General features: G+C 44.2%; 1 protein-coding gene across 1 annotated transcript in view; it reads right to left on the minus strand.

Moving 5' to 3' along the window:
• Positions 1–13,320: 13,320 nt before the first annotated feature.
• Positions 13,321–18,168, minus strand: part of LOC128939200 (gamma-aminobutyric acid receptor subunit rho-2) — a 31,057-nt gene continuing 26,209 nt past the window's right edge. Inside the window, exons 8-9 of the mRNA XM_054280033.1 lie at positions 17,602–17,798; positions 13,321–13,629 (exon numbers count right to left, since the gene is read on the minus strand). Coding sequence (XP_054136008.1) covers positions 13,321–13,629; positions 17,602–17,798 — 506 coding nt within the window. The remainder of the gene's footprint in view (positions 13,630–17,601; positions 17,799–18,168) is intronic.

Here is an 18,168-nt window from a genome sequence, read left to right on the forward strand (position 1 = left end):
GGCATTCTTTCTTTGCCAGAGCCTCAAACACTGCAATAGGCAGCTGCATTAGGAAGCTACACCTCTCCCCAAGAGTAGGTCTCTGCCTCTTGGAGCACAACACAGGCAGTGGGACTGGCAGGGACAGGGTGACAGTCAGGTAGGCAGTGGCTGAGGCAGAGGTGCTGAGTGCTGGAGGCAGCAGCCCAACACCAGGCAGTGGCAGTGCAGGCAGGGGCAGTGCAGGCAGGCTCCCACCTGCTGGCCACGAGCAGTTCCACAGCCGCTTGTCCGAGCTGCCCGGTGCCACCCTGTTATCATATAGAGTGCAAGAGTTCTATTGTCATTACATTGCAAGGGTTCCATACTGCTAGAGTTTCACACCTCCTTGGTGTTTCTTGTAGGCATCTCCTCTACACACTGACACATCCTTGTCCTCACAGCAAATGGGACCTCACAGGAGTAACCACACTGTGAAGCCCTGGGGCCAGGGTGGGTCAGCGGGGAGGTCTGTGTCTTGCAGTTTAGTGTATCAGGGGAGTTTATCCCAGCATGAAAGAGACTATAAACAGATGTGTATTTGTATCTGGAAGGAAATTATATCTTCCTGATAGCCTCTGAGGCTGGGGAAAAGGATGCTTACTGCCCAGGGTGGGCAAAGTGTGAAATAAGATCCAGATTGCCACAGCCCACACTCGCTCCAATGTGTGGGTAACTGGAGGCTTCAGGAGAGTAGCTAGGGGGTTCCCATGGGTGGTAAAACTCACCCAAAGATGCAAAAAAACCCCCAAAATGAAATACATCTATCCCTCCTTCCTCACTCCCTCTTCAAAAGGCATCATTCTCTAGCTGTGGAAAGCTGCCTAGCATTAATGGCTTTGGTTTAAATGGCAGATTTTCTTTCCTCCATTGAACTCTCAGGCACCAGAAAATGGGCTCTGATTTCTTAGGCTAAATCCTTCCTACTCCCTCTCTGGCAACTGTGAATTTGTTATCAGAGGTTTGATACTAATAGTATTTGAATGGTTTATGTTTAAAGGAAAATAATGTCATTATTTCAGAGAGAAATCTAGAGCTAATAGAAGGGGGATAGTGGTTTGAGATGTTCTGGGCAAGGACCCAAAAAGCAGACTATTAGCATGGGTAGTAGCAAGTTTATGGTTTTGCAGCACAGCATGCTGATGTCAGTCCAGAAACAGTCCAGGAAGATCAGGAATCTTCTCCAGAAATTCAGTCTGTGGTATGTAGGAGAACAATGGATGATGTTTGTGCTGAACATATAAAGCATAACATGTATGGGAACATATCATGCCTTTTCCATGATTGTCATTAGTGGCCAGTGTAGGGTGTCCTATGCTACCACCCAGAGCTGAGCTCTGAGAATGCTGTTTCTCCAACATAAAAAAAAAATAAAAAAGAAAAACAATCTTCCCTCTACAATAAAATATTTCTTTTCATTGAAAGCTTTTCAAACCTTTTCCTTCTGTTAAATTTCTTCATTTCTCCAGCTTCTGAGCAAAGGCTGGGCAAAGAAACTAAATAAAAGCCAAAAAATATAGAGCAGACATATCTAAAGCAGCATGTTTCAAGACAGAATATGTTGGTGAACTTTTCTTTAAGACTCCTTTCTTTTAAAATTGCAAAACTCAAGATTATGTTGAGATTTCTAAAAAAGGTTGTCTGGGGTTTTCTTGTGTTTTTCTAGTGCTGGAGGTTGTTATTAATCTGTACATGCTTTTTGTACATGGTTTCTGTAGCTCCTTATGAGAGCTTATCTCTCCATTTGACATTAAAGACATTGTCCGGTGTGCCAGAGCCAGAAGAGCAATTAACTGTCTTCAGACTGGCATCCCTTTAACAGTAACCTCTTTCAGAGCCCAGACAAAGTACTAGAAAACATTCAGCATTTTTGAGAAATGATTAAGATGATCTAATGGGGCTGTTTCAACTCTGATGTCAATAATTTGATGTTTTCATCTCGTTGCTCACTTTGTATTGGTGTCACAAATTTTCTCTTGGTTATAAATGTGGCCTGTAATTTCCATTATAGCGTATGCAGAGTTGTCCATGAGTAAAACACAGTTGGATTTTGCTTTGTGCTGAGAAGCATAAAGTTGCTCAGGGACTTAACTGGTAAAAAAGTCTCAGAGAGGGGCAGTTGACCACTTTATCTGCTCACATTAGTACCCAACCCACATTGCTTGCATGGCAGCCTGCTGGGAAGCTTCCTTTGCACACCCAGGTACTGTCAGCTGAGAGGCCTTTTGTTGTTAGGGGCTTCTGGCCATGTATTCCCTGGGCAGCAGCCCCGTGGGGCTTTTCTCCACCCCTCTCATGGGCCACAGTGTGTAGTTTAGGCTGCAGAGCAGTTTTGGGGTGCTGCTGTCTGGGCTGTTGTGTTGGAAGTACAGTTGTGGTGCCCTGTCCTCCCATCCTCAGGAGCTGGGGAGGTAGCCTCAGGGGCACCATCATCCTCCCACACATGAGAACAGGGCTCTTCCTTAACACCAGTGTACATAAATGGCAAAGTCTTTAAGGAGCCTTTTAAGTAGAAATCTGCAGCGTTCAGCCTCACTCGTGTAGCTCGCTCTGGCCACGCTGCTCAGCTGCAAATTCAATCACCTGCTGCGCCTCTTTTGAAGTCTCTGCCTATGACAGTATCTCTGCCACCAGCCTTTCTCCCTGTTTGAAGTCCTTTGCCTGCACAGAGCTTACTTTGTTCTCGCACTTCTTACAGATTTAATCTGCTTTCTGCAGCTTGGCATCACTGCAGAAACACAGGGTGAAACAGAAAAGAGATGAAAGAAAGCTCCAGGATCTGAGAGATCCCATTTTACCTGCTGAGCATCCCTGCTGCTCAGGAGATATGGGTCTCCTTTGCCTTCTCCTGTTCATGTGTCACAAACTGTGGAGCTTCTCCTGTTTTATGCACATTTATTTTGTGTAAGTCAGTGTTCCATAAAAGATAAGATGCTGAAGTAAATTCTTGCTTTAAGACATTATTTTAAAATGCCTTGGATCACCAGTAAATTAGTAGGAAGATTCTTATCAGATAATGAATAAAACTAGATGTAGTAGAAAAACAGACCTCACAATTACAAATTACCTTCCTGCATATGAAGCAGCTTTATTGTATCCATGCCCTGAGGTCACAGGGTAAACAACAGTGATTTTGCTTTTTAATTACTGACACTATTTATTGGTTTTCCAGGGGATTTAGCTTTTCAGTGAGTTTAACTTTTGGTCCCAGGACTTTGGCAGAGTATCTCAGACCCTCTGCTGGGGTGGGTGCAAGCACCTCTGCAAGTTCTCTCTGTGAGGGTGACACTGGCACAGCCTGGAGAGAAGGTGACACCTGTGGCGTAGCCCAGGAGCCAGCAGCTAAGGCATCATCTCAGGGAATGCCTCAAGGGAGGGAGAGGAAAAGCCATGAGTCAGGGGAATGCCTTGCAAGTGGAATAAAGGTCCCGGGAGCCTCCTGATGGCTGCGAGGGGGAAAGTTTCTGTGTGTGCATCCACCGTGGCATCGGCTGCCTGGATCTGGGCAGCTGCTCTGTCCCCTGCCAAAACCCCTGCTGCTTAAGCTGCCTTTGACCTCCTGCTTTTCACAGCCCATCTCACAGCCCGGCTCAGCTGCAGTCCTGCTCCTTGCACCTCTCTCCTTTGACACAGACACCCCAAACCCCCGTGGCTGAGGTCAGGGGGTCGGCACCATCCCTCCAGCTGTGAGAGCCTTGGTGTGTCCCTACACATCTTCTGCATCCCTGGGGCACAAGGTCCACACAGAGCCCTTCTCCTGCCTCACACCGCCTCCTCTGCCACATCTGCACCACCAGGCCATGGTGTAACATATTGTACTCTTTAGGAAACAAGCTCAGCGCTCCTGGAATTAGAATCTGAGTGATGCTGTCTGAATCATAACCTTTAAAAAATAGCGGGGTTTGGGGTTTTTGTCTGTTTTTCCCACAGAGAAACAAAGCTGGATTTAAAGGTCTGCTGTGGGTGGATGATTGCAACCCTTGATCCCCAGCCAGAAGCATTACATTACATAAAGAGTTTTTTCCTTCATTAAGAATTAATCTGTGCTAACCAACTGTCAGCTGCTGGTAAAGACCCTTTATTAACATGCTGCCCTTTCTGGACTAGGGGCATTTAACTGACTTATTACATTAGATGTAATATGAAAATGCACTTACCCATATCCCAGGCATTCACATGGCCCAGCTTTCCTCCTGTCTGCCCACGCCTGTGCTGGTGCGGGAGCCAGGGCAGCCAGGCAGGGCAGGGCAGAGCCTCAGCCATCCTCCTGCCTCCTGCTGCCTGGCTGCAGGGTGAAACCTCAGCCCACCAGCAGTCCAGCTGATGAAAGAGACCTGTCTGTAAAAGGTCCTGCTTTGGATTATACTTGGGAGCATTATTTGCCTCCATGTCAGGAATCAAAGTTTGCAGCAATGCTGTAGGCATGGAAAAGCCCTTCTATGCATTTATGGAATGCATGAGTTCATTGATGGTCAGGTCATTGGTTTATTCTGCCTGGTGGGAGTTTTTTAGATGTGCAAAATGAGTCCCTTCTGGGCTACCAGGTAATCTTGACAGGTGTTATGGACAAGCTGGGACTGCTGTTTGTGAAAGAGTCACCGTCTCTCTGCAGTATAATTAAACATTTAATGAAATAGGTGAAAAACATATACACAAAAAAAAAAAAAAAGACCCAACCAAGCCAAAAGAAAACCAACGAAGAAAAAAAATCAAATTCCAATCTTAAATCATACCATTTCTGGAGAAGGAAATGGTGGATGCAAGCAGGGCTTGTGTAATTTGATAGCATTAGGACAAGGGGAAACAGTTTAAACAGAGAGATGGTACGTTTAGATTAGACATTAGGAAGAAATTCTTTACTGTGAGGGTGGTGAGGCACTGGAGCAGGTTGCCCAGAGAAATTGTGGATGCCCCAACTCTGTAGATGTTCAAGGCCAGGTTGGATGGGGCTTTGAGTGACCTGATCTAGTGGAAGGTGTCCCTGCTCATGGCAAGGGAGTTGGAACAAGATGGTCTTTGAGGTCCTTTCCAACCCAAACCATTCTGTGATTGAAGTAAGGCTGTTGTGAGATTTTCCTGTAAAAAAACTGAGGAACTCTGAGGAGGATCTCAGACGAAGTTGAGGCCACTTAGTCCAGGGAAGTGAAGAGCAGGAGAAACATGAGATGTATCCGCACAAATTTAGGTACATAAACTGTGGATAAACTTTACTTCATACCCACAGAGCTTAACAGACCCAGCAAGGGGGATTCAGCTGGGTTACCGGTGAAAACTTCCTAATTTTAAGGTTGGTACCCCTGGTAGGAGCTCCCTGGGGAGGCTGTGGTATTGCAGGTTTTTAAGAGCAGTCTGCATGTGCCCCTGCCAGAAATGGTTTAAATGGTCAATGATGCCTTCAGGCACAGGAACCTCGGCTGCCTGGTCCCTCCCAGCCCTGTTTGGCCTGAGTGTTGTGGCAGCATGTGGCAAGGCAGCCTTGTCCTGGTGGTGGGGACATGCCCCAGGACCATCAGTCCTTGGCCAAAAAGGTGTCAGCGCTGGAGCTGTGCTGAGCCTCTCTGTGCTGTGCCTGAGACTTGGCTGAGCCCTGGTACCAAGTGTGTGTGCTCCACCCAAGCACTGGGAACCCAGCTCAGCAGCCTCACCCTCCTTGTTCTTCCTGATCATTGACAAACATTTTTCAGCCTCTTTCTCTCTTCAACTTGTTTCTGGGTGACTCCTGATCTCCTGTCACAGCCTTATGGGGAGCAGAAGCAAGGATCAGGGTAGACACCAGGAGACAATTGTAGGGGTGCCTGTTTGGCAGCAAGTGCACGTGAAGCCTTTGACTCCATGAGCTGCTCTACTGACAGCAGAAGGTGAGGAGGCTGCAGTGGGAGATGGATGAGGTGCTTGAGGTGTTGAGAGGCTTCCAGGTTCAGGGAGGCAGCTGGGAAGTGATATTGGGGCAGTTTAACACCACAGTGTCTGGATAGGCAGCTGAGCCCAGAGGCTCATGAGATACTAACATTGAGGCATTCTGCTCCATACAGGCTGAGCCAAGGCCCAGAGACTGGAGTCCAAGTCCAAGTCCATGCCTTGGGCTGGCCATGAAGTTTTGGGGCAGCCTCCGTTCTGGAAATGGATGTGCCTGGAAGCAACTGTGAGCATTTTATAGTTTAGGTGGCAGCTTAGCAGCATGGGATAGAGTGACTGAGGAATGAAACTCTGGGTCTAAGGTTCATCCTGGGTGGCTGCTCCCATGCTGGGTGCACTGATGGATGGTCCTCCTGTGGGCTGCCTCCTGGACCTACACCCACCATCTGGCCAGGCCATGACTCCTCTCATCATTGTGTGTTGTGCATCCACACAGCCTTGATTGAGACCTGAAGTGAAAGTAAGAGTAGGACTTCTTTCTGAGGCTGCCTCCTCCTCTGTGAAATCAGAAATTTTTAATTAAAATTTAAATTTTTAATTTTTATTATTTTTACAAGGCTGTTTTACCTCTTCCCAATTAAATTGCTTCAACTAATTGGATTCACATGGTAAGAAAACCTTACAGAGTTTGTATTTGTGAATCAGCCTCAATGGTCCCATCCCTTGGCAGAGCACCAGCACAAAGGTTTTGCACTGGAGCTGTTAGTCACTTATTTTGTCTTTTGTCACCAGCTGAGACGTGGGAAGAATACTGACGCTCTGTAATATTTACGTCAGCTGCCACAGAACTGAGGAGGAGAAAGCATTAACATTACAGCTGTGATTAAAGAAAAGCTGGAGAACCAAGGAGCAGCTGATGGCTTGGCAAAATACTCTTTGACACAGCCACAAAAATACTTTCATTTGTGAGGGAGGACTTTTTTCCTCTTCTTGCCTCTTTCCCTACTTTTTCTTCTTTTTGAAAGGAAGCCATGTTCTGCTAAGCACACCTGCATCTGCAGGAGGGCGAGTAAGAGGAGGGGAGAGCCCTTCCATGGGAGACTGAGCATGGGGAGGGGGAAGCTGATGGACAGCATTGTTCCTGGGCAGCATCACTGCTGGGTCACCACCAGCTCCAGGCATTCCAGTACGGGTTAATGAGATACAGAACCACACACACAGAGTTCCTGCCCCAGCCTTACTCTGTGTGAGCAGTGGTGAAGGTTCATGGCAGCTCAGGAAGTGCCATTTCCATTTAGCAGCTCAGCTCAAAATTGAATTGCATCTTCTCTGTCATTTAGGGCACACAGTGCCCAAGAGCCTGGGACAGATCATTGGACACCAAGTAATCAGCAGGGCCTCCCATTTCAATCCTTTCATTTGATTTCTGTTCATACACCAGCCCTTCTCCAAAACAAAGGAACTCTTCAAAGCAAGAGCTCCTCCTCATCTTCCTCTCCTAGGTCACCTCTGATGAAAGGAAGGTCTGATGCAGCAGGAATCTGACAGGAAGAAACAGACACCACCTTTTCACACTGAGCACCAACCTCCCTCATGGATGGAACACACAGAGAGAGCCCCACCTCAGTCTCAGCATAAGAGAAACTTCTTTCAGGGTGCCACTCTGGGAGCACCTCAGAGACCTTTGGGGCAAGGGGACACTGACCCCATAAAGAAAGTATCTCACTGAGGCACAGAACTTGGACCAAGCCCTGAGGAAACGTCCTTTGTCACCTTCCCCAGGGTGGCAGCTGGCATCCATGGTGCCATCATGGATGGGGGCTGTGGTTAGGGTGATGACCCCCTCGGTGTTCAGTGCCTCCAGGTCTGGCCAAGCAGGAGTTTCCTTTTCTTTGCTCTTCAGAGAGTCTTACAAAGTCCCCCCCAGCCCCACCCCTGAGCACCCTGCAATATGTGTTAAATGTCAAGGCCTCTCTCTGGTGCAAATGATAGGATCTTTCTCCTGTGCAGCTCCTTGGAGAGCATCTTGTGCCCCTGCCCAACAGGTGAATAACTCTGCCTTTCCTCTTTTGTGAAACAGCAGCTCTCCTGAAACTCTAGATGCAAAATGAGCAGTATTTTTACTTGGAAGAGCAGTATTTTTACTTGGAGGCTGCTGCAATTACAATCTGTGCAGAGCACTGAAAGTCTCCTCCCATCTGTATCAATAAAAATGTGGTCATTATGCACCTTAATAAGAAAGGTTTAAAATTTCATGGTTGAAATTAATTTGGACCCTATTAAAAATCCAGATAAAATAGAAAGAGCCAGGAGGCTAGAGAGTTTTACAGCTCTAATGTTCTGTCCCGTTTCTCAAAATATATTTGTTCAAGTAATTCAAACTGTCATTACAATTAACTTGTCCTTTCATTTCCTGCTCTGAATTCCCTCTAAGCTAAACACACAATTTTCTTCTATAAATCTGCATGACAAGTAGAGCAGTAAAATCTTTCCTTCTTTTTTTCCACATCATTTATATGCATTTTGCATGGGTTCAGTTGCCAGGCATTTCTCCTAAGCTGATTTCTATGGTTGCAAGTGCACATATACACACTCAGGGACCCCTAAAACATTTGTGGAAGAAGTCCAGTTTGGACAACTGGCCAAAAGGATTGTTCAGCGTTTTCTCAAAGGCAGGAAATATTAAAAATCAGGTGTCAAATTATCTTTTAAGGGCTTTGCTGCTTGCTCTGGGGGAGTGGGCAGTGCAGGACTGTCCTGATCCTTGGCTGCCTTACAAAGGGAGGGCTGGGGCACACATTCCATGCCATGCAGTCCCCATCTCTTCAGTGCTGCAGGGGCACACCTGGGAGCTGGGCATGTCTCTCTGTCTGGTGTGCAGGGGACTTTGCCTGGGGCTCCTGTGTGAAACCCTGACCAAGGACCAGCTGCTGGCACACCTGGCCAGAACTGAGCCCAAACCTCCGGCCAGAATGGCTGCACCGCCTGCACTGCCCCACCTCTCATGGCTGCCCTGAGGCTGCTGGGGATCCCACCCCTTCTGGCAGAGGATAACCTCTTTGTGCCCAAATCAAGGAGTGCCACATGTGATGTGTGATTCCCAGGCACTTGGGAAAGTTGGTTGCCCTCACCCTTGCCTCCACAGCAGGCCCTGCTCCCCTGGTGGTTGCTCCTGTCCTTCCACAAGAGCGGCACCTTCTCCGTGCTTGTGCGCAATTTCCCTTCTCTCTCATTTGAAATGATGATTCCTCTGACCAGGAAAGTAATGACCCTGATACATTATTTCAAATGTCATTTGTGCAAAGTAATTAATCAGCTTAATGTGAGACCAGATTACATTTTAATTTTAATAGTGCTAAATTCTTGCTGTTTTTAAAATGAATTTTCCTGCTCTTTTACATTTCAGCAGGGCAGTATCTCGCTTAGTTAAGCTGTACCTTGCTGTAATCTCTCCACTGTGGAAATATGACAGATAATAACCATTATTCAGTGGTTCAGGCATCAGCCTCACCCATGCACATTTATTTTAGTTCCATAACTCTGCCTTAGGGATAATAGCTGAGATCTGGCAACTGGGACCTCGGAGCAGTTTTATCTTCCATTGGGAAGTGTGGAGACAATGTTTTCAAAGGCACAAAGCAGGAACTAAATGACAAGTTCTCATTTGTAGTCAGATGGCGATTAAGATACATACCTGCCACTTGCTCTTTTGAAAATGTGCCATTAACTGTAAAGCAATTATTAAACTTTCTTCAGTTGTGGTTTGCGGTTTTCACAAAAGGTCTTCATAGTTTATAACTGTGATTAACAGCTCCATTTCTCAAAGAGCTTTGCATACTTCAAAGTACTTGCATCCTTCCACTACAGTTCTTCCACCTTTTGAAATGGCTTTTTACTTGAAATCAATTACAAATGAGGTGTTTATTCAAATCCTTTGCCCCTGGGTATCAGCTTATAGGTAACAGATTTCCAGACAGAATTAAAATCACATTTTAAAGTTCACACCATGAAATTGACTCTTTTCCACCCTTTCCATCTGTTATTTTATTACCAGGTTCGATTACAGCAATCAGCACAGTGGATTGTAGCCACTGTACAAGTTTAGCATCCACATTGCTTGTATCCTTCTCAATACCTCCTTTTTCAGAAAAATAATGTAAGAGAACCCATGTTTTTGCCAATACCTCATCTCTTGGTCCGTGACTGACAATAAGAGCCTTTTTTCCATTCAACATAGTAAGTTTTCTGGGCATAATAAAGGATAATTTACATACAATATGTTACAATTTCACATATGGACACTATTGAACATAGGTGCACATCCCAATGTCTTCCTTGGTTATACATTATGCTTGCACACACATTATACCTATGTGCATATATCTATATAGTTACTTTTTCTCAAAGACATTGTTTGGTTAGAAGTAAAATTACAAAGGAGCCAACCTAGAATGAGCAGAGCCGACATTTTCTCTCTTTGCAATTGGACCAAGTCGTCCAGAGAAGGCATTTTCACCAGTGGCCTCGATTTGCCCAAATCTCCTGTGCACTTGTGAAAATCCTCTCCTTCAGTGGGTTCATTGTCCATCTGCTCAGTGCTTCAGAGAACTGGGTTGTATCTATCAAAGAGCATTCAAGCCCAGCTTCAGGCACTCTCTCAAAACACTGGTTTTGGGATCTGGCAACTGGAAGTTAGACAATGCTCATGGAGTCCATGTAATCCAGGGCAAATCAAAGGTGAAATACATTGTCAATACCACACTTCAAATACCTGTTCTAACTTCATGCCTAGCCACTCTCCTCTGAATAAATAGAAAAATACAATTCATAATGCTGACTGAGTGAGAAGACTTGGCTTTATTTGCATCTATACTTTTCATTTGCTTTTTCAATTAACAATGAGCTTAAGTAATGCCTAAGACAGAGGAGGGATTTTTTTTTTTTTTTTGCTTTAGTGGAAAAACACCCTCTTGATGGTTTTACAGGCTGACAAAAGCAGACATCAATTTTCATCAGTTATGTACACATGCAAATAAAATAACAGTAAGGTATCCTCTCCAAAAGATGCCTATTAGATATTAAAACTACTGGGAATGCTAGTACAAAGATGATAGGACCTAAAGGAAACTTTGCCATCACGTAACTTCTAAGGGAACAGGAGGTGTAAAAAAAGAAATGGCAAAGTAAAGCACTAGGGCTTCCTGGGTTTTGTATGCCAGGAGTCATTATTCATTGACAGCCCTCACTTTTGGGCTGTTTGTCTACACTTATCCCTGGTTTAATATCATTGGAATGCAGGGGAGCTGTAACAGCATCATAAGGCAGGAGAGACACCTGCTTTCTTCCAGCTGGGCTGGTTCAGAGCATGCATTTGAAGAACTCACTGGTAACTAACACAAAACTGCATTCCCACTGGGTGGCCTGCTCAGAAATCATAGGCATGCCCCACACACGTGCTATCTAAGCCTGCTGAGCCCCTTATGAGGTAGGCACATCCTAGTGCTCCTCACTTCCCAGATGGAGGAGCTGAGGCACTGTGAGGTTAAATGGCATGTGCTGTGGGTAATGCCCAAAGACTGGCAAAACAGGGGCACAGGAACCAAGCTTCTCACTCCCTCAACTCTCTGGTGGCTTCATGCTGTAGTTGGGCTGCCTTTCCCTTTGCTGCAGCTGTCCTGCTGCCAGCTGGGACATTGGTTCCTGTTTTACACTCAAAAGTGCTAATGCTGAAGAATGTACTAATGCTTTAACCTAATGCTGAAGTTATGCCCAGGGTTTAACCTCTCAAAAGATGAGTGGTCTATTTCTTTAATATTTTTTGTGTCTTTCTGGTAGAGACCTCCATCTGTCGATGTGAGGCGTATCCAGGTTTCAGCTCCATGAGCAATGAGTGGTGAATGCACTCTCCTGGTGGCTCAGGAGACAAGGGGCAGGCTCAGCAATCCTGCCCCTCAGACACTGTCCTTCCTCTTCTTGCCAGCAACTTCAGGGCTGTGGTTTCTTACTTTTATGACCAGACAGAACTCCATTCATGTATGTTATTAACATGGCTGATTAAAGGGGAGCATAGTTGTTAATTTTAGCTTCTCTCATCAATTTTGTTTCCTCTAAATCAGTGCTATCATCAGCTTGACTTAGGCAGTAATATTTGAGGCACAAGAGAAAACCTGGGTATGGCTGACAGCCAAGAGTTGACATTTCTCTGCTACTTTCTGCATCCCCTGAGATTTAGGATGTAAGAATTCCTGCTATGTAAGCAGAAAATTTCATGTGTTGACAAATGATTATGGTTACAGCAGTATTTTTGTTTGCTTTTTCTTTATTCTAACCTCAGTCGTGGCTCTTCACATGTCAAGCTCTGCCCCCACTGCTCAGCTTCAGCTTGGTAAACAAGTGTTTTGATGTACATAATCTCCACGACAGCCAAAAAGTCATGGTGTTTTCTTAAGGAGCACACAAACCTAAGCATTGCTGTTGTGTTGCTATCATGTTTCTACATTTGGGTTTTGCTGTCAGTGTTGTTAGCAAAGGAAAAGGAGATATCATAGGATAGGAAAAAAACTGCCAAGCACATAAGCGTGTTACAATGCTGTGCAGCAGCTTCAAAGGACTTACATCAACCTTAGACCCACAGTGTTATCCCTGGCCATTTAATCTCTGACATGCCTCTGTTTCTGCAGAGAGGTTCTGGCAGACATGCATCCCTTTTGATCCCAAATGCCTGAACAGAAGGGCATTGTGTGGACTGGGAGAGGCACATTGGGATGTACAGTTTGTCTGTGGGCTGCACTTTGTAATCTAGAAAAAAAACCCTGACTCAAACATCCCACCTGTGCTCTGTAACCAGCCCAGCTGATCCTGGCCAGCCAGCTGATGAAGGTACTGATGAAGGTCCTTTCCAGACAGAAAGCAGAATCTGTACCCTTAAAAGAGGTGTTCACAGAACAATGGAGAAAATTTATGTTTATATGCCAAAGAAAAAACAAAGTAATTTTCTCAAAAGTAAAGGAAAGTACTCAGTCTCCTTACAGGAGAAGCACTGTCCAGACCTCCCCACACAAGTTGCATTTATTTAATTCCTTACAGCTCACATGAGCATTGTCTTTGGTTGTCCATTGCACAGCAGGCACCACCAGTGTGGCCAGCCCCAAACGAGCATCCAGCACTTTTGGCTGTATGGCGGACATGTATTTTCAAGTATGAGAAATGTCATGTGTCATAAAGCACACAGGAGCAGGGGGTGGGCTGGAAATCAACCAGCACAGAGAGTTCCTCCATGAGGCCTGCACATGCAATTGCCTCCTGGGGGATGTGTCCTCCCATTTACACTTCAAAGAAGCAATACAATAATCAGGTTTCTAGTTTTGTGTCCAGATTAGACCAAAAACAAAGTACCAACAAAAGAGTGTTTTGTAGACATCTTCTGATTCAGAAGTGCCAGCATGCTTAGCTAAAGACAGACCAATATATCAAATTAAAAAATATATAGGTGCCTGGGAATATTAGCCTTGAATATTTATCAATTGCATGAGTGTTCTGGATGATGCGCAAGCCCACGTGGCCCTTCAGGCCTCTCTTCCTTGATGAATTAGATTCATTGCTCATAGCTAGATGCACAACCATCTTTTCTGGTTTTTCCTCTTCTGCTGCCATCTGGTTTCTTGTGTACCCTGCCAGGCTGTTGGCATCAGATTCACTGTAGTTTCCATCCAGCATCATAGTTTTCGAGTGAGGTATTCCACACGAACACGAAAACTGGAGACATAAGCAAGAAATATAGCTGAATATTGGAAAAACATGTAAGCAACCAAAATGATGCCTTTCTATTAACAGACAGCTTGTAAACAGTTGAGTTCAAAATTTTGATTGAGATATTTTAAGTTTCTCCTTGAACAAAGAGTCTTTTTTTTTCTTGTTTTCAAAAGGAAGAGACAGGGTTTATCTGCACTGCTTGGACAAAGAGCTTCAGAAAATATTAGAAAAATGCTTTAGCAGACATATAGTCTAAGCAGAAGGTTTTCTTAGGTAGCTGTTGTTCAGCCTTACTGTCTTGTTATTCCTTATTATTCATTCTTTGTGTTTATAAATATTCATGGATAACATGCAGTTTAATCTGTGGAAATGGCTTATCCAGTACATGTTACAGGAAGAAAAGGGCCAAGTTCTGCTTTTACAGATACATATGCTTTTTTCATAAATCTGATTTTAAACCAAGCAGAGGGCCAGCTAAAAGCATAATGTCAAATCCCAGTTGGAGCTAATAGCAAAACTTGTACTGACTTCAGCAGCACCAGCATGCATCCCACAAGTCTAAAAAATTCCAATGCATTCAGATAGAATTTTGAATAGAAGATGCAGTCTTTGACCAGTCAAAACGTTTTCCTGTCCCAGAATATGGATTATGTATTTGCATCCAATGAAAATGGACTCCAAAATGTCCTTTCTGTTAGGAGTTCCTGTCTCTGATTTCCTGCAGACCAATTTCCTTATCCAATACTCCACCAACTTTGATGTGTGGGTTTTCCAAGAACTTGTTTTCAAGGATATGTTCAGCTAAAACAAATATATATATCTGAATACAGACATATGTAAAAATGTATATAAAATCAATATATTATATTCAGGATGCCATTGGAAAACCCTGCGGTCAAGGCTTTTCCTTTAAATTATTTAAACAACAGATCACACTGCTTATTGAAAACCTTAATATCAACTTAAGGATTGTTTTCTGTGTTCTTGGCATAACCAAAAGGTTTGGTATCAGCAGGTCACGTTCAGAAAGCATGACAAGTTAGTAGCCTTCTTACTTTACTTTTTTTGATCACTCCATGAGTACAACTGAAGATCAACCGGGTTTTGAGACACATTTTACTCTAAGCAGGCACACTTTGAAAACCCCACCCCCAAAACTAACAAAACCAAACCAAAACAGAACTAAACCAGAGTGCAGCTCCCCAAAAAGGACTGCTGTGATTTAACCCCAGCTGACAAATAAGAATCATGCAGTTGCTCATTTAACCCATCTTCCCCCCGAACTTCAGAAGGTTGTGGAGAAGAATCAAATGTAAAACTTGCAGATTGAGATAAGAATAGTTTAATAATTGAAATGTGTTCTATGGTGTGGAATATCCCTTTGGCTCATTTGGGTCACCTGTCCTGGTCATGTTCCCTCCCAACTTTTTTAGTTTACCTTCTTACTGGCAGAGCATGAGACACAAAAACGTCCTTGACTCAGGATAAACACAATTTAGCAACAACATCAATGCGTTACAACATTATTCTCACACTGAATTCAAAACACAGCACTGTACCAGCTACTGAAAAGAAACTAACTCTATGCCAGCCCAAACCAGAATAACAGCAAACAACACAAAAACCACAGGGGAGAATTACACATCAGGCTCTCTATCAGGAGCTGACAGGTCCAGGAGATGGTGGCTGCCTGTGAGGGACAGCAGCTACAATGACAATCCAATCGCTGCAGGACTCAGCAGACAAAGCAATTCTGCAGATTTACTGTCAGCCCCCAGGTCAAATTAGAGTTCCCATGGCTTCATGCACGTGTGATGACAGCCACCTCTATGGGCAAGAGAGCCTGATGTGCTAGAAACCCACCTCCACAGAACCTAAAATTGCACTCATCCTCACATGGGTGTACACACAGAGGTGCACTACATAATTCCATCCTGCTGGACTTTTAACCTATGTCTACAATAATAATTCAAGGATTGCCAAAGAGCCTCCTTGGACATGGGAATGCAGCTGACAGCACTATTAAAGCGCCAGAAAGGTCTCTGGCCTCTCTCAGCCCAGCAAGCACCAAAAAGTTCCCAGGTATAGGCTGGCAATAAGCATGGGGCCACAGACCCTTTACCACAGGCATTTCACAGCAGCTCCTGTGATCTTCAGGGAGAGAAGGTTTAGTTTTGGATACTGCCTGTCTTTGTCCCTGGCAATTTCTTAATGTAGACATAACATAAAGCTCTCTTCTGGAGAGAGCTTACATGTTCATACCAGAACTTTTGGGGTCTTTCGTAGGGGAGCAGCTCTGGCTGACAAAACCTACATCTACTGTGAGAAATGTCTCTTCTGCTTCTTCAAGAGCTTCTTCCTCAAATAATGCTATTTATTATCTCCGTTCCTGTTTCCCCTACTGAAGAATAATATTGTCACTCGTTGAAGACTGAGCACAATTTTCCCTTGTGCAGTAAAAAGGTGTTTGCTGAATATAGAATTCAAGGGCAGATTTATTATATAAATAACAAGCTACACCATCGCTGGATGTGGCAAAACATTCCAGAAAACTTAGCAGAAAATTAACAAACCCTCTGAAGTTCATTTCATCCCTCTAGTACAGTTCAAAATAAAGGAGAAGAGCTTTCATCTTAAAAAAATATAGGTTTGTTCTAGGCAAGTCAAACTTAGCAAGGATATTTCTTGTTACTTCCCACGACCTGCCAAGACATCATATTCTTTGGACATGGGATGCCTGAGCAGGGCTGGCTAAAATGCCATAGACCACTGCTCACATGCAGCAAGTCAGACACCTCCTTGCACAGAGCATCTCTGCCTTGGGTTGTAGAGAACTCCTGGGCCCCAGGTGGGGGCTTGCAGGGACATGGATAAATTAAGATACTCAGAAGCTGTTCAAGCAGCTTTCCAGAATCATAGTGCTGTTGAGAAGGCCTTGAAGAGAGGTAAAATTTCACCACAGGAGTCTGGTAAATTTATCCAACTGGCTTTTTAAATGTATCTAATTACATTTTTTATGGTGTGCCAACTAGGAAAGGTGCTGGGCTGTTATGGGGCTTGTGCTGTTCTTCAAGAAAGTCATGGGGAGAAAAGGAAGGGAAAGAGAAGGACATGCAAAACTAAAAGGGTAGTTCATAGAGGGAAATAGCATGCTTAAATTGTATGAAAGATGATGTCTGCATTGGCATTTCCAACAAGCTTATACAAATTTCTCCAGGAGTCATAGATAGTAGGTTACCAGTAGACTAACATGGTGAGTTCCTACCAGGAAGAAAGCAATCATAAAACATGGTGATGTCCTGGGTGTATGGAAAAAACTGAGCACAAAAAATTGAAAAAACTTAAAAATTTGACTGAAAAAAACAGTGACTGAAAAAAGTTTGGCTCCAAGCCTTAGTGTTCAAAAGGCAATGGTGCTTTGATTAACCACAAAGGGCCTAGAGCTCTGTAAGATACCTCAAGCTGGAAAGGACTTGAGGGCATCTCTAGTACTATGTCCTGCTCGTTGCAGGGCCAAGATGGTCAGGATGTATCAAGTCTTGAAACACTCCAAGGATGCAGGATAAGACCTTTTATAGCACATTAAGAAATACAAGCATAAACTTGGCTGACTGTTGTTTGTGTTTGTGCTTGGTGATGGGAAACACCTCCACTATTACATCCATTAAATCCAGTTTCCAGAATAATTTTACCTGTAGAGGAAGGAAACTAATTTGCACCAAATAAGACCTTTAGCTTACTAAACAAGAATTGTGGCAGCTGCAGCAAAGCATTAGATTTTATACTTTCCCCTCTTGCCGATCAAATCCTGTTTTTCTGTGTCAGCAATTCAGCCTGAGGTGGAGTGGTCTAAACAGACCCAATTACACACATGGTTGTCAATTATTTCCCATTAACAGACAGTCAATATAAAGACCAGATCAGCTGTAAGGGGAAAAAAAAAAAAAAAAAGTGGATGACAAAAGTGTTTCTCACCCTCTCCCGCAGTTTCCTCTCCTTCCGCTCCTGCACTGTTGTCAGGTAATTCACAGCTGCGTATTCCAGCACCGAGAGGAAAACAAACACAAAACTGACCCACAGGTAAATGTCCACTGCTTTGATGTAGGAAACACGAGGCATGGAGGCATTCACCCCAGTGATGATCGTGGACATGGTCAGCACGGTGGTTATCCCTGGAGAGAACCAAAAGAAAGAAATGTCATTGACTGATACCATGAGGGGTTTTATCTCTAGAGAAACAGAAATTATGGCCTACATGATGCTCTGAAACATGTTCAGTGTAAGACAAATATGTGTAAAGTAGCTCTTCAGCTAATGCAGAATTGTTCCCCTGCCTACATTTTTGTGCTTATGATGGGCTGAGTTTTGAGGAGCAATGGAGCAGTCAACATTTTACATTTAACAAGCAGCATTTAACTCCCTCCTTAAACTCCAGGGTTTAAACACAATGCTGTTAAAACGTATTTTTACACACCTAATCCTAAGATCAGATCTGCTCAGACCAGTGGTGACAAGGATGCCTGTTTCCTAGCTGTACCATTC

The sequence above is a fragment of the Melozone crissalis genome, unplaced genomic scaffold, assembly GCF_028551555.1.
Source record: "Melozone crissalis strain CALT ecotype California unplaced genomic scaffold, PUWL_Pcris_2 ptg000027l_1, whole genome shotgun sequence".
NCBI classification, from domain to species: Eukaryota; Metazoa; Chordata; class Aves; order Passeriformes; family Passerellidae; genus Melozone; species Melozone crissalis.